The sequence below is a fragment of the Martes martes genome, assembly GCF_963455335.1.
Source record: "Martes martes genome assembly, chromosome: 9".
Lineage (NCBI taxonomy): Eukaryota > Metazoa > Chordata > Mammalia > Carnivora > Mustelidae > Martes > Martes martes.
In genome coordinates this window covers 99,550,303-99,575,958 of record NC_137896.1, presented here as the reverse complement: position 1 = coordinate 99,575,958, position 25,656 = coordinate 99,550,303, and the positions used below count along the sequence as shown (strand labels likewise).

At 45.5% G+C, this 25,656-nt stretch overlaps 1 protein-coding gene across 2 annotated transcripts in view; it reads left to right on the top strand.

Annotated features, from left to right (window-relative positions):
* ST3GAL5 (ST3 beta-galactoside alpha-2,3-sialyltransferase 5) overlaps positions 1-25,656 on the top strand; it is a 49,977-nt gene that overhangs the window by 21,831 nt on the left and 2,490 nt on the right. Inside the window, exons 2-6 of one of the 2 annotated variants that reach the window (XM_080814126.1) lie at positions 2,439-2,562; positions 5,362-5,473; positions 14,766-15,109; positions 19,685-19,871; positions 21,446-21,604. In XM_080814126.1, the coding sequence (XP_080670252.1) occupies positions 2,439-2,562; positions 5,362-5,473; positions 14,766-15,109; positions 19,685-19,871; positions 21,446-21,604 (926 nt within the window). Of the gene's footprint in view, positions 1-2,438; positions 2,563-5,361; positions 5,474-13,196; positions 13,345-14,765; positions 15,110-19,684; positions 19,872-21,445; positions 21,605-25,656 lie in introns of those variants that run through there. The other variant, XM_080814127.1, reaches the window with a different exon arrangement.

The window sequence follows — 25,656 nt, the reverse complement described above, 5'->3', positions numbered from 1 at the left end:
GGGCGCCTGGGTGGCTCAGTTGGTTGAGCATCTGACTCTTGATTTCGGCTCAGGTCATGATCTCAGGGCCATGAGATCGAGCCCCTCGGGCTCAGTGCTTAGCTTGGAGTCTGCGTGAGATTCTCCCTCTTCCTCTGCCTCTCTGCCTGTTCTCTCTCTCTCTCTCTTTCAAATAAATACGTAAATAAAATCTTAATAAAAGAGGTGTAGAAGTGTTAGCCAGAGATCAGGAAGCTTCTGTCACCCAGGGCTGAAGTTCATACTTGTCACAAAGCTGTTGGAGGTGCCGTCACTTCTCTTGAGTAGAAACTGAGGATGCTAGATGTCTACCGATGCCGCTGGAGTCACATGTAGTCACCCTCTCTTGCCTGTGCCTGTCACCGCCCCAGCCAGATACTGTGCTCTATCAGGGGACAGGAAGGGCTGCTTCTCTCCTGTCTTGCTATCTCCTACCAGGAGGCCCCACAGTCACAGCTCATCAGGAAGCGGATGGGCCAGTCCCGGGAAGGGAATTTCACAGGCTTACTCGGGACGGCGCTGTCCAGCACAGCAGACAGGCAGAGGCGGAAATGGGCTCCTCTCTGACACTGCAGTCACTGTTTACTGGAGGTCTGCCTCGGGGTGAATGGCATGTCGTTCTGGCTGGAAAAACAGACATCTTAGAAACTGTATATGTACTGGTTGTGGGTCGCCTGCTAGTTCCTACCAGTTGGCTGGCCACGTGTTAAAGTACCCCACAGTTATGGTGTTTGAACATTTCTAGGTCTCAGCTGTTCTTCAGCAAGGGCTTGCTAGTGAGGTCCTTGGCACTGCTTTTTGAAACTATTCAGAAGGTGCACATCTAGGAAAATTCTTGCTACACAGGTAGAATTGGAGTTGAGGGAGAGATTGTTTCCAGTAGCAAGAAATTAACTACTTGAACATCAATTTGATAAAAGATTTTTTTCAAAGGAAATGACACAACTTGAATGGAAATCAAATGTGTAATGACGTACAACTGCCTCTTGGCTGAAAGACTGTAGTAAAGATATTGTTTCTTAATATATACATTTATCATAATAGCGTACTCTAATAGGTGCCTACATTAGCCGAGTTATGGCTTCACTTTTAATTAACAATTGTTTAAGTAAGACAGGGGTTTTTCTCCATCTTCTGAGAGCCCTGAGGCAGGCAGCCCAAGGTGGAATGGCGGCTCTGCCCTTGGGGTTGTCCGGGGACCCAGGCCCCTACTCTGCTGTTCTTCCACCATCCGTTGGTGGTGTGCTCTCTGTGTGGCCCAGAGTGGCTCCCCCTGTGTCAGTATTTCAGCCAGCAGGAAAAGGGGTAACCTTGGAAGTTGTACACGTCACTTTTGCTCGTCCCATTGGCTAGAAGTTAGTCATGAGGCTGTACCTAGTTCCAAGGGAGACTGGGAAATGTAGTCTTTATGCTGGGAAGCTGCCCTCCTAGCTAAAAATCCAGCATTTTACCAAGTTGAGAGGAAGGGGGAAACTTTTACAGGGGTAGACATACTGATTTCTACTACAACACCCCCTGGAATGTTATTTAGAAATTGAAAACTTGAGAACGCAATTCATTCAAAAGGATGAATAGGGAGGTATACTCAAGAACATAAAATTTTTTTAAAGAAAAATATCTTTTAAAATTGCCATTTTTTTTCTTAATGTAACACTTTTGTTCAGTTTCTAACAAAACTTCCTCTTTAACACTTCCTCTTTAAACTTTTTTTTCTTATAGAAAACTTCAAATATACAAAATCGTGAGAATATTGCATAATGAGCCCCAGGTACCCGGTGCCAAGCTTTGACAATCAGTTTAAAGCTTGCATTGCCTTAGCCATTCCCCCACGTGCACTCTTATCCCCTTCCTGACTTTTTTTGAAGCAGATCTCCTGTTCCATCTGTAAATAGTTCCGCATGCACCTCCAAAATGTAAAGGCTCTTGAAAAAACATTAGACTTTTTATTTGGCGATAACTGTATTTCATGTGCAGTTGTAGAAAATACAGAGAGATCCCATGTACCGCTTACTAGCCTCCCCCACTGGCAGCATTTTGCTAAACCATAGTACAACATCACCACTAGGATATGGATGGGGATACAGTCGAGACACAGAATATCTCCATCATCACAAGCAACCAGCCACACTCAGCCCACCCCTCCGCAACTCCTGACAGCTACTAATCTGTTCTCCATTTCTGTAATTTTGACATTTCAAGAGTGTCACATACATGGAATCATGCAGCGCACAAACTTTTAGTCTTGGCTCGGCACAGTTGCCTTAGATTCATTCAGGTTGTTGGGGGTATCACGAGTTCATTCTTTTTTATTGCTGAGTTAGTATTCCCTGCTCTGGCCGTGTCCCCTAAAGGCTTTTTATAAACATCACCTGCCTGACTCTCCCTCCTTTCCCTGCCCCTGGCTTTTGCTCTCTTCACAGCAATGCCCAGTGAGTATAACTGTGTGAAACTGAGAAGTGATCGCTCGAGACCCTCTCTGCAATGGTACACCCGAGCTCAGAACAAGATGAGAAGACCCAACTTGTTACTTAAAGACATCCTCAAGTAAGTATGAGCCCTCGGGCCTTGAGAATCCGTCTGGCCGGGTCTGCTGTGGGGAGCTGGGAGAAGAGTGCAGTGGGACCCGAAGGCTGGCTCTCATACTTGCTCAGAAAAGGTCATATAAAGGAACATTCAGTGCCGGTTCCGTACACAGATGTTTGGGTTTATGCATCCGGCTGTCCTTGAGAGGGCAGCGTCAGCCAGGGAGCGCCCAGGCTCTGTCCCTGAGCCTCAGTGACCGAGAGAGCAGCTCCTACGTGCACAGTGCTCTCAGTATTATGTAATGAAGGAGGGCTTTCCCCCTTAGCTATTTCAAATTAATCTAAAAATACAGTTAATTAAAGTCCCCTACAGGATTTTGGAGAGCCTTAAATATTGAACACTTAAAAAAGATGACAGGTGTTTCAGCCAGGTCACCCTTATATCCTGATAAATGGTAGAATTGGTAAGGAAGGGATTTGGAGGTTGCATTTGGTAGCAGCCAAACCAAGTTGAAAATCACCCTTTCGGGGCACCTGGGTGGCTCAGTCAGTTAAGCATCTGCCTTCAGCTCAGGTCAGGATCCTGGGGTCCTGGCATTGAGCCGTGCCTCAGGCTTCCTGCTCAGTGGAGTCTGCTTCTCCCTCCCCTTTTCCCTCTGCCCTTGCCCCCACCCCATCCCCCATCTTCTCTCTTCTTCTCGCTCTCAAATAAATAAAATCCTTTTTTTAAAAAAGGGGGAAAAAAAGGAAATCACCCTCTTGAAAATACCCCTAATTTAGGAGGTGTAGAAGGAGGAAGGTGGAAAAAGGAAATGTACATTAATATTTTCCATCTCCTTTTGTCATCATCCCATATTTACTGAGGCCTGACATGCCCAGCACTGTGTGGGACGCCAGCCCTTGGCAGTGAACGAGGTCCACCTGGGCCCACGCTGCAAACAGTGTGGGCATGACAGACTCATGACCAGGCATTCCAATGCAGTGTCCTCAGTGGTGTAGGTACGGGGCCTGCTTTTAACACACTGTTGTTCCTTCCTTCTTCATTTGTATGTTCGTAATCAAGTTAAGGGAATTATTATATGCATCAAGGTAGTACCTTTTCGGGGGCAGGGGAGCTGGGGAGAATAAAGGTAATACTACATTCACAACATTTGAAATTCAAAAGATATTAAAAGTACTCAGTAAAATATCCTCTCTTTCCTGCCCCCCACTTAAAGGTAACCAATATTACCAGTCTTGTGTACATAAGAAATTGTGTGTGTGTGTGTGTGTGTGTGTGTGTGTGTGTGTGTGTTACTCTCCCCCTGCTTTTACACAGATGGTAGCATCCTATTCATTTAACATGGTACCATCACAGGGGAAAAGTAGGGTGCTTGTCCAGGTTTTCATGCGGGAGCCTGTTGAAGGCAGAATCAAGAAGTCTTGAAAACACTTCCTAGAAATACTTTCCTTCATCATCCTCCTTACATATTAGGAAATATTTAGCATCTATTGTGTATAGTATATTGTGCTAGATGCTCTATTTCTAAACTGCCCCTTCTTTAGAAAAGAGATAATTTCCCCATTAAGGTTATTTCTCATTTGTGTTACTTTCTCAGTAACACAAATTATTTAAAACAATGGTTCCTAAACTTAGGTTTAAACTTTTTTTTTTTCACCTTTAGTTTATCAGTGTCACTTAGGGAGCTTATTAAAAATGAAGTTTCTAGGGGTACATGGGTGGCTCAGTCAGTTGGATGTCTGACTCTTGGTTTTGTCTCAGGTTGTGATCTCATGGGTGATGGGATTGAGCCACATATCGGGCTCCACAGCCCATGGGGAGTCTGCTTGAGATGCTCTCTCCCTCCCTCCCCCGCCCCCCACTTGCACTCCCATTCTCCAAATTAATAAATAAATACATAATCTTTTTTAAAAAAAGATTTCTAGAACCAGGATTCGACTCAATTCTTTTCTCCTAATCCTATGTGTGTGTGTGTGTGTGTGTGTGTGTGTGTGTGTGCACGTATGTATTTTAAACTATATAATAATATGAGTTTGTTGGATCTTTAAAAGCAGTTTTTGTAGATGGTCTTTAGGGTGACTGGTGGTTCTTTTTCACCTCACTTAGCCTCATTTCTGGGTAGAATCTTTAGAGCAATAATTGAGTAGATTATTTATTTTGTTTTCTTATTTTTTTAAGGCTCCCAGTATTTTCCCCCCATTTTTTAAAATTGTGGTAAAGTAGCCATAACATATTATTTACCATCTGAACCATTTCTATACAGTTCAGTGATAGTAAATACATTCACAAGGTATGCAGCCCTTGCCCATCCACCCGCAGAACTCTTTGCATCTTGTAAAACCGACACTCTGTACCTGTTAAGCACTGACTCTCACACTTCCCCTCTCCCTGGCCCCCCGGCAGCCCCCATTCTACTTTTTGTCTCTGTGGTTTTTGAGTCTGTGCTTCATGTAAGTGGAATCATACAGTATTGGAAAGACTGACAGTATTTTAAAGTGGCAAAAAATCGAAGCTGAGTTTCTGTAGCTCAAAAGCTATTAACCTGGTTTTGTAAAGTCCAGTGGTCTACAGTGTGATTCATATTTTTGCATAAAAATGTTTTCTCTGTATTACAACAAAAATAATCATAAATGACTAATTTTTCTTGTCAGGAAAGTAAGAAGTGGTGCCTTAAGTTGACCACAAAGGTCACCTTAAAGGCTGTCTTTCTATGTTACCTAGCAGCCAAGCTCAGTCTGGGGTAGGTTTTCCCTTATTTCACATGATTTCTCTTGATTGTCCTGTAACTGCATCATTATACCTAATTGATTTTTTTTCCAGGTGTACATTGCTTGTGTTTGGAGTGTGGATCCTTTATATTCTCAAGTTAAATTATACTACTGAAGAATGTGACATGAAAAAAATGCATTATGTGGACCCGGACCGTGTAAAGGTTAGATATACCATTGGTGTGGTTTGAATTAAAATATTTCCAAGCTAATACTTAACCAGAAATATCATCTCTAAAGGGTTATAAATAAGTCCTCAGGAAAGTTATAAACGGAAGGGAAAGACTTCATTTTAGCACTCCAAAATCAGAGACAACCCCTCTCCCCCCAGCAAAACAAATAACCCACCCATCCACCCCCCAGTATTCTTCCCACATGCACTGAAGTCGTTGGGGGGCGGTGAGTTGCCTTTGACCCCCTCTAGGCACCTGCCATGGGGCTAGTTGCTGTGATGTTGCCAGCACACACGTCCTTAGAACCAGGGGCAAGTTCTCTCAGAATGACGTCATTCCTGGGTTTATTTTCATTTTAATGATTTCACACTGTGTTTCAAGCTTTTTCATTTCAATTCATATTTATTTTTCTAAATCAGTTGACCTAGTAAATGCTAACTTCACGGATTATCCGAGTGGTTAGATGATGCAATAACGTTCCATCCTGGATGAGAGAAGAGATGCTCTGAAGTCAGGTAGGAAGGCAATAAGGAGACCAATGTGTGTGGGCGCTTTACTGTCATCACGACAAGGACATGTCCCCATATTCTCACCCTCTGACAGATGAAGGCTGGGAGCTTAAGCTGCTTGCCCAATTTCACATCTAGTGAACTTTAGTTTACTAAAGTTTAGTAAACCAGTTCAGTTAACCAGTTTAGTTAACCAGTTCAGTTCATCTAGTTTAGTGTGCACTGTCTAACTGTTCTAGAAGTGCTTCAGCAATATAACCGCATTTAACCCTCATAATGGGAACTGTCCTGACCTACCGGCTGAGGTGATGGAAGGGCAGGGAGAGTAAGCGGCCTGTTTAAGGTTACCTTTACTGGCCAGTGGTGGAGTCAGGCCTTGGACTCAGCAGCGCCCCTCAGAGTCCGAGCTCCTGCTGGCTGCTCTCTGCCCGGGTAGGGGAGGTCCACAGAAAGGAGCCAGAAGTTACAGGTAGGTTGATGCAGAGGTGGGACCTTGAATTTCTGACCTAGTTTCAAGTCTGAATGCCACTTAGTCAAAGACGAGACCTGGGGCAAAGTTACTTAATTGTTTTGAGTCCCAGTTTTCTCAGTGCTGAAATGTGGACAACAACATGTGTGGGACAGGACAGTCCCCAAAGTTGAATAAGATAATGTGCACGAAGCTCCTTTTCTAGTCTGGGTTTTTAGTCACGCGTTTTTTCTTCCATCTTTATGCCCTGCAAAGTGCCTGTCCTGTTCCGTGAGACAGGCAGGAAGAAACAAGAAAACGAGAAGAGCATGACTAATAAATGCGTGATGTGGCTCTGAGGAGCCGTGGTGTGTCCCAGAGCCTGCCGTCCCGTGCTGGGCTGTCCCCGGAGGCTGGCCAATTCTCTCCATCCCGCCAGCATCAGCTCGTCCTTGCTGCTGGGCCAGGACGTGTCCTTTGCCTCAGCTTGGGACTCCTGCCTCCCTCTCCGGCTGGCCTTGCAGACGTCCTGATAGCCATGAACTCTTCTCCTCGCTTCCTCGGTGTGCTTGTCCACGTTCTCTTTGTGGCCTCTTTCTCCCGTCCGTTTAATTAGTCACGCTGTGGACCATCTGACTGACTGCAAAGATAATCACTCTCGAGACTGGGTTAATTGAGGAGAGACGGGAGCGCTGGCATGCTGGGTCCGACGCCCCATTTCACAAGTATGAGATGGAGAAGACGTGCTGTAGCAGCAGCTGCAGTGAAATCCACTTCACAGCTTTAGGGCCTGTTCCGTGGCTGCCCACAGCTGCTTCCTGCACCCTGCTTTAGTAGACCAGGGATGGTCTGCTCGTCGTCGTCCCTGCAGAGCTCAGACAAGTGCTCTGATCATTATGCCTATTACTCCGTAAGTTTCCCCAAGGAGTCCTAATGACTTCTGAGGATGACCAGAGAAGAGACTCGAGACCAAGTCCCCAAGGAACCTCCAAAGGGATGGGAATGTTCGCGTAGCCAGAAGGACAGAAGGCCTGCACATGGCAGCTGCGGGCCTCCGGGACAGGCAGCTCTGCTCAGGTGGCCTTAATGGCAGCCGTGCGGATCCAGAGATGACAGTCAAGCTGAAAGGACAAGGATGTGATGGTCCGAGGCGTCCGAGGATGGGATTAATGGGCCGCCTTTGTGGCACATCTTCGGAGCTCTTGAAGCAAAGCTGGGTAACAGTTTGGTCCTTAGATAGAGTTCAGGCATCAGACAATTGGTGGTTCATGGGCTTTTCTGATCCCTTACAACCCCGAGCGTCTGTGGTTCTCTGTAATTTTATCAGTACCAGGCTGGAAAGAATCAGCTGGTCTCTTCCCTGCTCTCAGGGCTGGTCCCCGATTCAGTGCCTTTGACGCAGAACCTCAACTGTACGCTGAGACTCCTCTGAAACTTCCCAGACTCCATTTGACATAGTAGTTTTCGTAAGCATTTTGTTGTCTCATCTAAAGTAGAAATGATTTGCAAACGTGGATGGTGTTTATAAAAGTAGTTTCTGGGATTCCGGGAGCAGGAATAATGCTCCAGGTGCCCTTTGACATCCTCTGCTGTCGCCTGTCGCCCCAGGTTCATGTCTCCTTACCTGCCATTCTGCATCCAGGCATGCCCTACTATGGCAGTAGTATTTCTGAAAATTGAATCTGATATAGTGCTTCCCAGTTTCAAACTCTGATTTGTTCCCATTACCTGTAATATCAACTCCTGAGTCTGGTCTTAGAGCTCTTTGTGCCTTGGTTCCTGCCAGTCTCTTCAGCCTCCTTTTGCTGCCCCTTGTCCCAGCCCTGCCTGTTCCAGGCAGTAAATCCCCTCACAGTCCCTTGGTTGAGCTTCTTTCTTTCTTCTTCTTTTTGGTTTTGATTTGTATTTTCCTGGTAACTAATGACGAGCCTCTTTTTTGTGTGTGCTCATTGGCCATTTGTATGTCTTCTAAGGAGAAATGTCCATTCAAGCTCTTTGGCCAGTCCTTCATTGGCTTATTTGTCTTTATATTACTGAGTTGTAAGAGTTCTCTAAAAATTCTGCCTACCAGTCCCTTCATCAGATCATATGGCTTGTGAGTATTTTCTCCCATTTTGTGAATTGTCTTTTCACTTTCTTGCTGGTGTCATTTTCAGCACAAAAGTTCTTTCTTTCTTTCTTTCTTTCTTTCTTTCTTTCTTTCTTTCTTTCTTTTTTTAGCACAAAAGTTTCTAATTTTGATGAGGTCCAGTTTGTTTTTCCTTTTGGTCCTTGTGCTTTTGATGTCGTATATAAGAAATCCATTTCCTAAGCCTGTGTTTTCTTCTGCAAGTTTTATAATAAAGTTTTAGCTCTTAAATGTAGGTCTTTAATTTATTCCAAGTTAGTTTTTGTATATGGTGTGAGGTTGGGGTCCAGCCTGTTTCTTTTGAATGTGGATATGATGTTTTTCTGGCACCATTTGTTGAGAAGACTTTCCCCGATGTTTTACTGTGTTCGTTCTAACTTCTCTGCCTGGAGCCCTTCCCTCCCTTAGCCTCTCTGCTCCTTATCTTTTACATGAACTCTCAGCTCTGAAGTTACCTTTTCTAAGAAGTCTTATCTGATTAGCCTTCTCTATCTTCTGGAAACGCCTTTATACCTTAATCCTAACACTTACACTGCAGAATTTTAACTGTCTTTCCCACTTGTCCTTTAAGCAAGCCCTGGGAGGTGTACTAACTGGGATTGTGTACTAACATTTTGTGTTAATGAATATGTACTTAGGTATATTCAACTCCAGAGAGAGGGGAAATATTACTGAACCATGGTGCGGTGCCTGATCTCTGAACTCCAATGGAATAGAAAATCCACAGTTAAATAACAGGCAATCCAGTAATGTACATTAAGTTTAATATCCCTTTAAGGAATAGGTCAGATAGTTTCTGTTCAACTCCTCATATCCACCAGTGGATAGTAGACAGAAAAAAAAAAAAAAAAATCTCACCATCCCTTTTCCCCTAAACCATGATTAGGAATCCTCCATTTAGGCTGATGGCACCAGTTTCAAAACCTAAGTTCCCTGCAGGGCCAGTAACAGCCTCTCAGGGCTGCCAGTGCCCTGCCCTGATTGGCTGCAGTGAGGATTCCTGACCAATCCCTGACAAGGGCATTGGGAGTATCTGATGGGCAAGGTCAGCCTTCCAGGCCCCACCGCCTACCTGGAGAAAGGGTGTTAGCTTCCCACACAAAACCACAGTTCCCTAAGAAGGAGCAGGGAAATGGAGACCCCGTAGGCAGCCCACAGGGACGACTACATCAACCCAGTTCTAAATTGAAAAGATCATTATTTTTTCCAATTATAAAAATAACACTAAAACTTCAAGTAATACAGAAATGAATAAAGTAGAAAGTTCCCTATAGTTAGGGAGAAAAATGAAAGACTCGGGGTAGTTATAAAAGTGCAACATGTTTGTGAAAGCCTTGGTCAGTTCAGAAATTAATAAAGTAGAAAAGGAAGGCCTGCTATGGCCATGGTGGGTTTAGGGGTGTTTTTTATTATTTTTACTTGAGACTCTTTTTTATAGGTTTTTCACATTGTTGACACGGTCAGAATGCCCCACTTTTCACAGTGGTCCTGACAGGTTGCACTGCTTCATTCCAGGCCAAGGGAGCAGTGTGTGCAGAAAGCATGTGCCCCCCAGGGCTTTGCAGATTAGACATACAGCTGGAGTTGGAAATCACTGAGGATTGGGGTGGGGGAACAGCAGGCTAGAAGACCGAAAATGAGCCAGGACCAAAGAGGGAAAGGCCTTGAGTGCCACACTGAGCCAGTTCCAAATTTGATATCAGATCATGTTTCACTAAAGCAAAATCAAAAACCCCCTCTCAAGTCCCCAGAGTAGAGGAAGTGGTCCTGGTGTTCTGAATGGCTGTGAGGTGGGGTGAGCTCCCTACAACGAAAACCGTGTCTCCAGGCTGTTGGTGGGGTTTGGTCCTTCCCACTGAGAGCGAGTAGACAAATTTGGATTGTTGGGGATGTAGGTTAGCAGAAGATGGTCTCAAAGCCATGAGGCCCCGTTGGCTCTGTTGAGGATATTCTGCAGCCTGCCATGTTCGGGGACCCTGCTGACCCTTGTTTCTGAGCATGGTCTGGTTGTGCTGGCCCCGGCCTGTGTTAATACAGTAGCAGAAGTGTGGCCATGGTGGTCATGGGTTTTGTCTTTTCTATTTAAAGACGCCCCTTAACATGCCATTTCTTTAGAAAGACTGACAGTGGTCTCTGTCAGGATCTGGACACTTTGAAAGCGCATTGCAGATGTGAAATTGCATTTAAAAGTTGTTTGAGGGGAGATGAGAGTGCATTCCTGTCCGTATAGGTTTGGGCCACATGGTTGCAACAGTTTGAACTAGGCCCTCTCTCTTCTCAGAGAGCTAAAAACCACATACCCCCTGGGGGACTGCATTTTCTGCTGTGTAGTTAATTATGGCCAAATTTACTTCTCTCTGACTCTGCAGATCTACACTCATGTAGCTAAGGTAAGCAGAGTGACCTGGGCTGAGTTTTTAGTCCAGGGGCCTGCACCTCTAGACCGCTTTTTTCCTCTCTTCAGTGTTGGCCCCTTGCCCTAGACCATCCTCAGATATTGGAGATGAAGGAACTGAAGCCTTGACCTAGGGCCGGATGCTTTAGTCAAGGCTACACTGCTGGTTCATAGATCTAGAACTATATCTAGCATCCAGATCTTCTGATCGTTTTTTCCTAACCATTTACTGTGACAAAATATACACAGCATAAGGTTTACTCCTCTTAAGCATACAGTTTGATAGCATCCATGCATTTACACGGTTACATCACCTTCACCCCAGTCCAATTCTAGAACATTCTGTCTGTCACCCAAGTGAGTTTGCTCACCCGTTGTTTTCTGTCCCCACCCTCAGCGACCAGTCCCCGGCTGCCACTACTGCTTGAGTTGTAACTGTAGTGTTCTTTCTGTGGCTTGGTTATTCAGATTTTGCCCCGCTGGTAGCCAGCGGAAGGTTCCAGATGGCTAACTTGAACGTGAGTTCAGGGGGGCAGTGGCTTTGCCCGTGGTTGCTATTCTGTGATGGTACTCCAGTCTTCACATGTAATGTCGGAGGCACAGAGTGGCATGGTGAGGAGGAGAGAAGGACCAGCCTTTTATAGACAGGAACTGAAAGTTTCATGAGGTAACTCATGGCTTACATTCACATGGTTTGTGGCTGAGTTGGACTCCCACCGGGTTTGGTTAGCTCCAGCCCCCAAACTCTGCTTCAACCTCAGTACTGTGCCCTGTCCCAGATGTAAAGAAAGAAAAGAGAACATTGCCTTTTACGAGAATTATGCCATTTACTTATATTTTTGAGAAGTATTGTCCTCCAAAGTATGCAGTAGAAACAAAAGTGGAGACTTTGCTGAGGAAAATTACTTTGATTTTTTTAAACACCCTTCAGTGAATTTTCACATCATGGTCTCCTGTGGCAGATGGCACCTCACTGACAACTGGAACTACCAGCTGTCTGTTTAGTCTTAGTTGTGGGCGGCCAGTGAGCTCAGCCTGGAAGACTTGTAAAAACCGAAGCTCTCGTTTCCATGCCTTGGTTTGAGAGGAGTGGGAGTTCCTGTATCTTTGCGAGAGTCTCCGGTTCTCTGCGCCCCCACTGTGGCCCTCACCCTGGATCAGTGCCACCCAGACCCACATCCTTCCTCTCTGGCCTGCTTTGGCTCCCAGCTTTGGAGCTTTCTGTAGCAGGAGGAAGAGGAAGGTCACAGACCTTTCTTTGTCATGGCTACTCGAGGCACGCTTCTCCTCCCCAGGCTTTCCTTGGCTGCACCTTGAAGTATGGAGGAGGAAAGAGAGAGGCTGGACCAGCTTCTTATTAGAAGAAATGATCCCCAGGGCTTTCTCAGGGCTTCTAACACGTCTCTAGATGAGATGAAACAGAAGGAGAAAAGGAACTGCTGTCACCGTAGATGATTCCAGTGGCCTTTTGAACATTCATTTCTCCTGGGATTGTTGTGTTGCAGGCCGCTGTGAAAGAGTCACGGTCAGAGGGTGCTTACCAAGCCTTATGCTCTTCTCCTAGCCTAGAAAATTAAATTTGAAGCCTGAAATGGAGTTCTTTGTCAGAATGGAAATGGAATGAAATTTCCCTCCTTCCAAATGAAACTTCTAAAGAGGAAATTTGGTAGCCCGGGAGAGCCGAGCCCAGGTTCCTGGCGCAGTCATCTACTGCTCTTTCCAGTCATGCACCGATCACGAAGCTGCTCTGGGTTCCTCCGGGTCCTTCTCAGATGCTCATTTCTGTCCTCGGAGATCTGCAACAGCAGATGCTTGACATGTCATTCTACAGCGAAGGATTCAGCCTCTTGTTCTCTAAGACTTGCTGTTTGTAACCTTCAGGCCTCTAGTCTCGAGACAGATGTGTGTCCTGTGGGTGGCCCTCTGTTCACCCTGCCCCCGCTGACAGGGTGGCGAGTCTCTGCGGGCTGCGGAGTGACGTGGGCTGGGCCTTCCTTGCTGGTGCTGCTTGGGGTCACGACTGGTCCCCACACGGCTTTCCCGCTGATACTCATGAAGATGCCAATTTGTATCTAATCTCTTATTCTCAATGGTGGTGTTTGTCTGCTGCTCTGTGTAGACAGATGCTATGGTTTTAGGCATCTGGGAAGTCATCAGACCAGGTTAGCGCACCAGCGCAGCCCTCTTACTGGTTATGCCACCTTGAGCCCACAGAGTGAGAGGCTAACGACCATATTGTAAGGTGTGGGAGAGTCGGTAATGGGAGACCATGACCATGACCACGTGTAGCGTCTGCAGCATCTTCTGTGCCCAGAGAATATCAGTTCCCCTTTCCAGAAACGGGACCGCGTCCTCAAGATGCAGACTGTGTGCTCTTCCCAGGTACTGATAACTCTTTGAAGCTGTAACTCAAAAAAGGAGGAGCAGGGGACCTTCTGCTATAATAAGATAGGTGTTTTCTTCCAAAAATATTTGTTATATAGGAACCAGACAATAAAACTAATAAAACTTTGAGGAAAAACATAGTTGGGGCATATATTTAAAACAATATACAACAATAATAATTCTCATAATAGTATAGACACAGTTTAGAAAACACATTCAATCCTAAAAATAAATACCCCAGGAACTCTGGGACTTCATACACCCATGCACACATGTGTGGGCATGTGCGTGTGTGGGTGTGTGTGTGTAAGTGTGTGATAGTAGCCTGGCGGGAGGAGGGGGATGGCAGGGTCAAGGCTGCTGAATGTGGAGATAAGGACAAAAAGCACAGTGATGAGGGGGAGAACTTCCCGCCAAGCGGTTGTGAGGCAGCATCTGGCTAGACTGAGGCAGGAGGAAGCCCTGGGGTGAGTGGGCCTTTGGACCCCATGTCCCGTCACAGGGTGCTTCGTTCAGCTGGGCGACTGTACTTGGCCTTCAGCGGTCATTCCTTATGGAGACAAAGCATTAACGTGCAGGGAAATTCACGTCCAAAACCGAGACCACTTCTATGTTGACATGACATTGTGCCCTGATTACATTTAGAATAACTTGCATTCCAGACTCTATGAAGCTCATTGCCCAACTGATAAATCAGCCTGTTTCTCTTCCTGCTAGATAAGAGCCTGAAATATGAAATTTTATCAAATTGTGGTTATATATAAAAAAAAAAAACCATAAAACTTACCATCTCAACCATTTTTTAACGTCCAGTTCGGCCCTGTTAAGTGTGTTCACATTGCCATGGAATGGATTTCTAGCAGCTTGCAGAATCGAAACTCTGGACCCATCAAACAGCATTTCCCCATTTGCCCCTGCCCCACCCCCAGTCCCTGATAACCATCATTCTACTTTCTGTTTCTACAAATTCTGGTACTTTAGAGACCTTATGTAAGTGGAATCAGACAGTCCTTTTATGACTAGCTTATTTCACTTAGTATAATGTGCTCAAGGTTCATCCCTGTGGTAGCATGTGACAGGTTTTATAAAACATGAGATGCTTCAAAGTATGTTATCTCACCCCAGATTAATTTGGGAAACTAGCTTGGGCTGGGGGTAGGAGGTGGGAGTATGAGGACATGCTTTCCTTGTATAATGAAGTAAGGATTCTTGTTGAGTTTAGTTCCCTGTCCTGTGACTCTCCCAGGTTATTTCTTTACGTCTCTGAGCATCAGTTAACTCTAAAAAGCAGACATTTTGTGCTGAAAGACAGGAATCAACAGGGAGCTCTGTCAGACATCACAGGACACAGTGTGTAAGAGGATATTTCCAATGCCTGAGAGGTTTTCCCAACTCAGACTGATGCGATTTCATTCCAGAGAGCTCAGAAGTACGCTCAGCAAGTCTTGCGAAAGGAGTGCCGACCCAAGTTCGCGAAGAAGTCCATGGCCCGGTTGTTTGAGCACAGGTACAGCCCGGACTTACCACCTTTCGTGAAGGAGGCCCCCAAGGTGAACGAAGCCGAGTACAAGTATGACCCGCCTTTTGGTTTCCGGAAGTTCTCCAGTCAAGTCCAGACCCTCTTGGAGATACTGCCTGAGCATGACCTGCCTGAACACTTGCGAGCCAAGAGCTGTAGGCGTTGTGTGGTTATTGGAAGTGGCGGAATCCTCCACGGACTAGCGCTGGGCCATGCCCTGAACCAGTTCGATGTCGTGATAAGGTACATGCACTCACCTCCAGGGTCCACCTCACTGCTGTTGGTTCGCGTCACACCAGCGACAGGGAGGGATGCAGGGAGCACCGCCAGTCCCTGCCCACAGGGTGCTTACTGCTTGAGAAATGATGGATGCCCCCAAAACATGAAATGATTGGATGCCCCACACTGTGCCACACTGACCCTAATTTGGCAGAACCTTTGCAGAGGAGGTGAGGTTTGGAAGGCTGGGTAGATTCAGGAGGAAGCTTGAGCTAGGCAGGACCAAGAGGGGGCGCACAGTGTGGGGGGTGAGTTGGTGGGATGCCTGGCTTTGGAGAGCAGGGCTGTGTATGGGTGCTCCCTGCAAGGCAGGGCTGGTGGGGACCTAGGAAGCACACGGTCTGAACTCCACTCATCCTAGATTCTTTCTGGTTTCGCTGGCTAAAAATTGTTTTCCTTATAAAAGGAAAATATGTTCATTCTTAAAGATTAAAAAAATCTAGAAAAAGGTAAGGAAGAAAATAACCCCTCGGAGCCCAGATAACCAACCATTATGAATTTGCTGTGTTTTTTCCACTTTTGTTCTATAGACGGACTAATGAGTACATTTTTTTTTAAAGATTTTATTTATTTATCTGACAGACAGAGATCACAAGTAGGCAGAGAGGCAGGCAGAGAGAAAGGAGGAAGCAGGCTCCCTGCTGAGCAGAGAGCCCGATGCGGGGCTCGATCCCAGGACCCTGGGATCATGACCTGAGCCGAAGGCAGAGGCTTTAACCCACTGAGCCACCCAGGCGCCCTAATGAGTACATTTATATTCTTATCAAATGGTTTGCTTTTTTAATATAATAATGAACAGTTTCTGAGGCCATTAAATAGTTCTTGGAAAATTAACTCTTCTAAGTGCTTAATATTCCTTTAAATGAGACTATCGTAAGCGATTCAGCAGTTCTCCTGTTGCGGGATATTTTGAATTTTTCAGTTTCTTTGTCATTGTGAAAATGCCTTACATAGCTCAAACTTATGTCTTCATCTCTGATTATTTCCTTGGAAATAATTCTAAGAATTCTTAGAATTGTTAGCTTAAAGATGCTTGAATGTTTTTAAGGCTCTTGAGATGTCATAATAAATTCTCCCTATCTGAAGGATGCGCCGAACCAGGAGTACAGTGCACGGTGGGTCTTCATCAGATTTACTGAGCCCGAGTGTGTGAGTTTGCCTGAAGGCAGGAAAGGCTAGGGCTGGGGGTTTCGAGGTTGTGGTTAACACACTCAGTGTGTGGGCCTGATGTGAGGCAGAGAAAGTGGAAATGGACACTAATGCATTTCCAAGGGGTATACTGAAAAAGTAAATTATGGGACTTTCTGGCAGCTTGCTGGTTAACATCAGAGGACAGCCAGATTTCTAGTCAGGGGGTGGGGGGTCTTAGGCATTAGTGGAACTGCTGTCAGAAATGGGAGTAGTTGGGGGAAATCTCTGGTTAGTGAGGGAGGATGACAAGATCCATTTCAGATATTTTGAGCCTAAACGTGGTGTGTTCACATAATGCCTTTGTCCCCAGTAGCTGTGATTTCAGGCGAGTTTCCTACCTGTCTTGGGCCTCTGTTTCCTCATCTGGAGGCAGTAACAGTACGCACCTTCTAACCTCACCATGAAGACAACATGAGTTCACAGATGTAAATCACTTAGAACTTAGTATAAAGCATTTAATGCTGGGCATAGGCTAATCGCTCAATAAATGGTAGCACCTATTTTTGGAGAATGTGTAGGAAGGTAGGGGGCACAAGAGGAGGGGCAGGGGCCGTAGGGTGTTTGTAGAAAGAACCAGACTGTGCTAAGAGCCAAGAGATGGAGGAAACGGGTAAGAGCCTGGTTTAAAGGCAAAAGGGTTGCGGTAGGCCCCAGTGGTCAGAAAGCAGGCATGGCGTGAGATGAGGGAGTAGGAGAGGGGTTGGGCTTTGAGGACTGTAAAGGTTGGGGTAAAGAAAGCGGTAACCGCTGCCTTGCACCAGATGCTTTCCATGGGCCAGATGCTGTGTCATATGCTTTAGAGCTTCTCATTCCTCCTTGAAGCCATCACTGTTAGTGTCACCAGTGAGGACGCCGAGGCACTAGAGGGCCCAGGGTCCAGGCCAGATGCCAGCCGTCCAGACGCATGGTCAGAGGGTTTCAGCACCTAATCCTGGGCCCCGTGCGAGCAGCTGAAAGGTCTGTGTGCAGGCAGACAGGGCCCTGTGCTCCCCCACCATGTGTGACTCATACAGGAAGAGAGGAGACAAACTGGGGGGGCCAACGGTGCACACTCTGGGCAAGAAGAGGGGTGTTGGGGGGGGAGGCAGGGGGCCCTGCGAAGCAGTGGGATTGGGTGCTTCGGGGAGGAGGCAGACAGGGTGAATGTGGGTGTGGAGCCTCACCCTGGCAGGAGGAGTGTTCCCAGCACGCCGGGAAGGCGCACACATGAGTGTATCTTTCCACTGTGTCGGCTTTATTCAGTCCTAGAGCAAAGTTAAATCATAGTCAGAAAGCAGGTTCAGAATTCCAAACTCAAATGACAGTTCACCATGTGATTAAACTTGGCTTTTGACAGAGCATACAGACAAGCCACAAGGTAAACAGAACACAAAAACAAGGTAAACAGAAGGGCACAGGGAGTGAAGGAACCAAATGCGAAGTCAGTCTGGGGCACGCGGTTGAGATAAGGCCTCGGTCACGTCCGGCTCAGCTCTGGGCACTTCCTCCTTCCGATGTTCCAGCAGGGAAGGCTCTTGGTTCTGCTCAGACATCAGTCAGGCGGAGCCTTCAGTGGCAGTTGCCTTTTTTAAGTGGTCAGGTAGAGTGGGGTCAGGCCTGAGGCGTCTGATAGTTTGCTGCCAAAGTCCTCCCCCTTTAAAGGGGTTAAATTCGTCTTGGGGCCCTGCAGACCACCTGTGGTTCTGCTCCTTAGCAGTCCCGGGGCGTCAGCTGACGCGGGTCCCGGCGATCTCTCCTAGCTGCTCTACCTTACCTACCCGCATCATTGCTAGACTCAGGGCCCTGCCTGACGTGAGAGACTCCACTTTGTTCTCTCCAAGGAGAGTGGAGCTGAGAGAGTGGGCAAGGGGCGGGAAGGTGGCCTGATGCCCAGTGGTGGTCCACATGGCACCAGACTGGGGAGTGTGGACTTCATACGTGGCCACTGGGAGGCCACTGAGTGCCGCGGACAGAGAAATGGTGGCTTAGCCTGATTATGAAGGAGAGTATCAGTTAAGAAGCTGCACGTTGTGAGGGAATAACTTTTAGGTTTGAAACAATTCCAAATTTAACAGAAAAGTTGCAGGAATAGTACAGAGACCCTCCCATTCACCCTTCCCGCCACATTCTCCAGCTGGTAACAACTTTATCACAGTGCTTTATGATTTTCTCTCTATCTATACTATTACCCTTTTCTGAACCCTTTGATAGTTAGCTGCAAGTATCAAGCCCCTTTACCCCTGAATAAATCCGTGTGCATTTCCCAAGAATAAGGACATTCTATTCTAGAACTGAAGAACCACAGAACAGTATGCGGAATTAGGAAATGAACACCAAGAAAATACAGGTTCTATATATGTACTCATATAATGTCCTTTATTTTAAAAAAGAGAAAGGGCGCCTGCTTGGCTCAGTTGTTGAGCCTCTGCCTTCGGCTCAGGTCATGATCCCAGGGTCCTGGGATTGAGTCCCACATCAGGCTCTCTGCTCAGCCAGAAGCCTGCTTCTCCCTCTCCCACTCCCTCTGCTTGTGTTCCCTCTCTCCCTGTGTCTCTCTCTCTGTCAAATAAATTAATTTAAAAAAATAATATTAAAATAAAAATTAAAAAGAAAAGAAAGGTGGGGGGGGATAACTGCCTCAGGGGCATGCCTTTCATTTGGTCTCATGTGTAATATCTTTTGATAATCCAGAGGTAGTTATCAGATCTAGAAGAAGGGGCAGTAGAATAGAGAAGAAAGCCGAGATCTAGGTGTGATAATACAGATGTGATAACACAAGTGTGATAATACAAGGGAAGAACCAAACAGACTGTGAGATTACTAAACTCTTTAACTAGGTGGAGTGTGGTGCTTTCAAAAGAATTCTTAGAATCTGCTCCAAAACTATGACACTGGGAAGAGCCTTTGTTGATCTAACAGTTTTAAGTGTCCCAAGTCCTTGCTCTAAGGATGCACCTGGGCCTGATGCCCTCCTTGGTCCCAACCCTGTCACTACAATTGTGGTTTGGGTCTGCCTCGCCTGGTTTCTCAGTTTGCTTTCTGATTGCCTTTCTGAAATTCTGGCAAGAACCCCTAATATCTGAGCACGGTGGGAAGCTTTCAAGGAAACATTACTGATGCCCAAAATATAATATGTTTGGGCTTAAAATGGCAGGATTATTTGGAATTGCTTGACATTCATAGAGGAGTTGTGGGCGTCCCTCAGGGACTCAAGGCTGCTGGGAGGGAGGCCTTACCCCCCAACCCACAGCTCACTCCCAGCACTATAGACATGGGGTGGGGGGGACTCAACGAAGGGATCTTGCACGATGTGATGAAGTAGTTGATGACTTGCTTTTTCATTTATCTTTGTCTTTTTTATTCAAATAGGTTAAACAGTGCACCAGTTGAAGGATATTCGGAGCATGTTGGTAATAAAACTACTATCAGGATGACTTATCCAGAGGGTGCACCACTGTCTGACCTTGAATATTATTCCAATGACTTGTTTGTTGCTGTTTTATTTAAGAGTGTTGACTTCAACTGGCTTCAAGCAATGGTAAAAAACGAAACCCTGGTAAGCACTAGAAATTCAGCTCTCCAGTGTTCCTTCGCAAAAAGTGGAGGGGTCTCTAACTGTAATTACAGACTTCTATTTTTAAACAAACACAGTGGAATGTATACAGTTGACCCCTGAACAGCATGGGTTTGAACTGCATGTGTCCACTAGTACACAGATGGTTTTTGATAAACACAGTGCAGTACTGTAAAGGCATTTTCTCTTCCTTTTGATTTTCTTAATAACGTTTTCCTTTTTCTAGCTTGCTTTATTGTAAGAATACAATATATAATACATACACAAAATATGTGTTAACTGTTTAGATTATCGGTAAGGCCTCTGGTTAGCAGTAGGCTACTAGTAGTTAAGTTTTTGGGGAGTTAGAAGTTCTCTGTGGATTTCAGCTACTCGGGGAGGAGATGGTGGTGCCCGTAATCCCCGTGTCATTCAAGGGTCAATTATACTTTTGTGTTGTCTTTTAAATAACTACTGCCTTTGTAGAAACCGTCAGTACTCCTTTTTGGGAACTACTTTCAGAATTTAAGATTAAGTCACATGGAAATTGTGATCATCACTTAATGGGAATATCAGGTTTTGGACCAAAATTCTTATTACTGCTCACCTACCTTGTTCACCAGGTTTGAATTTACATGTCTTTTGGCTAATCCAGAAATTACATTTACTGGGATGAATATAAACCATTATTGCGGATTTTCAAAAGGATATATGTAAAACCTCTAGGAATGTTCCCCAAGAGATTGTCTAAAAATGTTGTGCTGGCGGTCCCCTTGTTGGAGGAAATGCACAGAATTCTGGAGGGGCAGATGTTGAGGAAATGGCCTGCATGAACTTGGCCATATTCACTTTTGTTCCTTATAATGATTGATCATATTATTTTATGGCCACCCCACCATAATTCAGCATAATTGCTGAAACAAATTTCAGAGGTCAACTGTCACATTTATAGACGCACATAAAAACTAGCTTTCTGTAAAGTTAATAGGATATATTAGACTTTTCATATAAGCACCATCTGATGGAGAATTTCTGTCTGCAAAGCCTGATATAGCTTATCATGATCTTCTGGATTTTCCATTGGGTAGAAGTTGGTCTAGTTGGAAGATGAAGCACGTGGGAGGTGACTTGCAGTCAGTTACCAGGAGACTTCACAGAACTAGGAACTAGACCAAGTCAGCCGAGGGAGGATGCAGAGGTAGGGTCTGATCTAAGTGGGACACTCATGGCACTTAAATACCCTTAAATTAGATCTGTTCACCTGGTCTTCCTGGGGACACATGATCCTTTTCGGGATCATTCCCTGGGGAATATCTTCTCCAAACAAACCAGAGCTGGTTCTGCCCTTCCTCTTCTTGTCCAGTGCCACCTTCGTAAACCAGGTCCTTTGAGATTGCTCCTCTGAGTGGGGGCATCAGACGCGTCCGTCTCAGGGACTGTGCTGCGGAGTGCAGCCCCCCAGCCCACGTGGGGTCCCACCCACATCTCTGGGCTGCTTAGCAGGGGTGCATGCTCGCCTTCTGATGGCAGATAGCTTTATTCAGTCCCCCTAATGATTGCTTGCTTTCTTCCCTTAGCCATTTTGGGTGCGGCTCTTCTTTTGGAAGCAGGTGGCGGAAAAAATCCCACTGCAGCCGAAACACTTCAGGATTTTGAATCCAGTTATTATCAAAGAGACTGCCTTTGACATCCTTCAGTACTCGGAGCCCCAGTCAAGGTTCTGGGGCCGAGATAAGGTACTTTGTTGCAATGGAAAGTTAACTGTTCATCTCTGTGTTGGAAGGGAGGCCTCCGTACAAATTTCACGTAGGCTCAATTATATTCCCAGAAGCATCTCCTGGTGTAGAAACATAGTCAGTGATCACAGGCTCGGTGAGTGTTGGCTGTTCTGCATCTTGACTTCAGGACCCCTTTTACTTGGCTTCTCCCTTGGTGACTCATCTCTTCGTATAGTCCACATGTTAACATCTAGGTCACTGAGATACTATTTAAGGTGTTCTGACCCTGGGACTCCAGAGTGAAAGGCACTTTGGTGGTCTGGAAAGTTCTTTGCATTTTTAACTCTGGGCCGCTCAGGTCAGACTTGACATTTACCCTCACTTTAGAGGTGATGGTAAATAAAGTTTGCCCCCTAGAGCAGTGTTTTTCCGTTGATGCTTGGGTCCCATTCCAAACTTTCTATGTAACTGTGGTCTGTACTTTGGGATTTTCAAAGTCCCCTGGGCGGTTTTATTTTGCAGCCTAATTTGAGAACCTCTGTGCTCTCTGTAGTTCTTTCACTGCAATAGAAATTCTTTTCCTGCAGGGGGTGCGCCTGGGTGGCTCAATGGGTTAAAGCCTCTGCCTTCAGCTCAGGTCATGATCTCAGGGTCCTGGGATCGAGCCCCGAATCGAATCGGGCTGTCTGCTCAGCAGGGAGCCTGCTTTCCCCTCTCTCTCTCTGCCTGCCTCTCTGCCTACTTGTGATCTCTGTCTGTCAAATAAATAAATAAATAAATAAATATCTTTTTGAAAAAAAAAAAAAAGAAAGAAATTCTTTTCCTGCAAAGCCAGTGCTGATACCGGGAGGATGGCAATGCCTTTATTACTGGTTTCTTTATGAGTTGAATAGCTAAGCCTGTGTCTTTAAAAATAACTTTTTTAAAAGCAGTGGAAATCATCCTTAAACTTCTTATTTTTAAAGATTTTATTTATTTATTTGACAGAGATCACAAGTAGGCAGAAAGGTAGGCAGAGAGAGGGGGGGAAGCAGGCTCCCTGCCAAGCAGAGAGCCCGATGCAGGGCTTGATCCCAGGACCCTGGGATCATGACCTGAGCTGAAGGCAGAGGCCTTAACCCACTGAGCCACCCAGGTGCGCCCCCCCCTTCTTTTTTTTAATGCAGAGTTTAAACTCATGACCCTGAGATCAAGACCAGAGCTGAGATCAAACGTTGGGTACTAAACTGACTGAGGCCATCCCATTCTTAAACTTTTAAGCAAAATCTCTGTATATAAGGGAAAGCAAGGAATTTAGAAGTGGGGGCGGGGCACTTCTTACGTTGGGGGCCTGAGATATTGCGTAGCAGATACCTGGGGCTGGTCAGCATCACTATTTGCAGACACTGAATTAGACTCTTAGATGTGGTCAACCAGTAACCAGTTGACAGATTGGTAGGTTCTTCTGTTTTCCCAATACATCAAATTCTCTCTTTTTTTTAAGATTTTATTTATTTGAGAGAGAGAGCATGAGAGAAGAGGAGGAGCAGAGGGAGAGGGAGAAAGGGAGAAACAGGCTTCCTGCCAAACAGGGAGCCCAGTGTGGGACTCGATCCCAGGACCCTGAGATCATGAGCTGAGCCAAAGGCAGACGCTTAACCAACTGAGACACCCAGGTGCTCCCCCAGCCATGAATCAAATTCTAATTTAAAATGTTCTTTAAAACACCTGTGTAAATCTTGAAGCATTCTGTGCTTACTAGGAAAAACAAATCCCTAAATAGGCTCCTTGAAACAAAAACTAGTTCTTTGCACTGCTCTGGTAACAGCTAACTCCAGCTCTGGCTACAGCCTGAGGCTTGTCTGCCCAGCTCACTGGGAGCACAGCTGAAGCTCTTCCCTTAGCAGGCCACCATTTTTCTCAGGTGCTCTTCCCTCTCGGGGGCTCTCCTGCTGCTCTATCCATGGGGAGGCTGAGAGGGCCATGTAGGTTCTGCCCACTGCAGGAGCATGTCCAGGACCAGTGTTTCTGGTCAGGAGGTAGTGCTGTTTCCGTCTCAGAAGAGGGTGGCTCTGCCCCTCACCAGCAGCTGTTGGGGTGTGTGATTGGATTCATCATATAATACATTGCTTTATGGGGTGCCTGGGCGGCTCAGTGGGTTAAGCCTCTGCCTTCAGCCCAGGTCATGGTCTCAGGGTCCTGGGATCGAGCCCCATATCGGGCTCTTTGCTTAGCGGGGAACCTGCTTCCTCCCATCCTCTCTGCCTGCCTCTCTGCCTACTTGTGATCTCTCTCTCTCTGTGTCAAATAAAGAAATAAAATCTTTTAAAAAAAAAAGTTGCTTTGCTGCATTTCCCCACATGGGAGCACGTAGGATTCCCCCAGGACGTGAACTTACAACTTTGTTTTTTTTTTTTAAAGAAATTACTTTCCCCTAATTTTTTTTTAAATTTTATTTATTTATTTATTTGACAGGCAGAGATCACAAGTAGGCAGAGAGGGGCTCAATGCGGGGCTCCATGCGGGGCTCCATCCCAGGACCCTGAGATCATGACCTGAGCCGAAGACAGAGGCTTTAACCCACTGAGCCACCCAGGCGCCCATGAACTTACAACTTTTAATGTAACTCTTAACATCAATTACAACAAAACAGTTTTTTAAAAAAGAGGACTTTGGCAAGATTCTGAAGTTATAGAGAGTTTTCACTATCCTTAGATTTCTGTATCTTCTCAACTACTCTGTGTCTTTATTAAATTTCATAGTATTTTTTAAACATAAACAAATGCTCATTTGTGGTTTGTAGGTTGATTTTTATTTTTAAGAAATGAAATTAATTTTTTTAAAAGAGTTTATTTATTCATTTGAGAGAGAGAGGGAACGAGCAGTGGGGAGGGGCAAAGGCAGAAGGAGAAACAGGCTTCCTGCAGAGCAAGAAGCCCGATGTGGGGCTCGGTCCCAGGACCCTGGGATCATGACCTGAGCTGAAGGCAGACACAACCAACTGAGCCACCCAGGCGCCCTGTAGGTAGAGTTTTATTTTAAAAATAACCTTTAAAAAATTAGCAAATTGAATTACATGAAATATGAAGTTACTGAACAGCAAAAGATATCAGAAACAACACAAAATAAGCAGGGTAAGTTTTATCATATATACGATAGTAAATACTCCCAAAGTATAAGATCTTACTAAATCAAAAAGAAAAGCTGGGCCAATGGAAAAAAAATGGGGAAAAGATACAAACAGACATTTCACAAAAGAAGAAATTAATACAGCCAAGAAATACATGATAAAATGTTCAACGTTGGCAGGAATTAAATAAAAGTAAATTAGAGCCACAGTAACATTTTCCCCTATTTTCTTAGCAAAGATTTAAGGGCTAGGTAATGTCCTTGCTTGGCAGGAATACAGGTAGAATTATAAATTGGAGGGTAGTTTGGCAGTACTTATCAGCTTTAAATGTGAATGTGAACAGTTTTGACCCAGCAATTTTACTCTAAAAATGTTATCATAAGAAAATTAAAGGGACACCTGGCTGGCTCAGGCAGTGAGCGTGTGACTCTTGGTCTTGGGGTTGTGAGTTTGAACCCCACATTTGGGTGTACAGATTACTTAAAAATAAAATCTTTAAAAAAGAGATAAAAGCAAAATCTACAAAGGTGGGTATTGTAGTACGTTCACCATAATGTTAACCGCAAAGGACTGAAAATGGCCTGACCTTTTCCCATTAGGGGGTGATTTAAACGTATTGTGTATAGCTGATGCAGTATTGTGTGAGTGTTAAGGATGCAGGAAAACGAATGGGTAAGAAAACACCTCCATACTGTAATAAACAAGAAAATCAAGTTACCGAGCATGTATACTGTCCCATTTTTGTTTAAAAGTAAAAATATGTGTATAGAGATGCATAGAGAAAAGCTTGGAAATAAACAGCGGACGGGGCTGGCGTTGATGCACACGGCTTTCCAGCAGGGAGGGAGGTCTGGTGGATGAGGGGGTGTGATCCTAGGGGGTCCGTTCTGGAAAGAACATGCTCTGAGCGGTTCTTCATGGCTTCTGAGCTGCTCTCCATACACGGCCCCTCTGTGCGGCT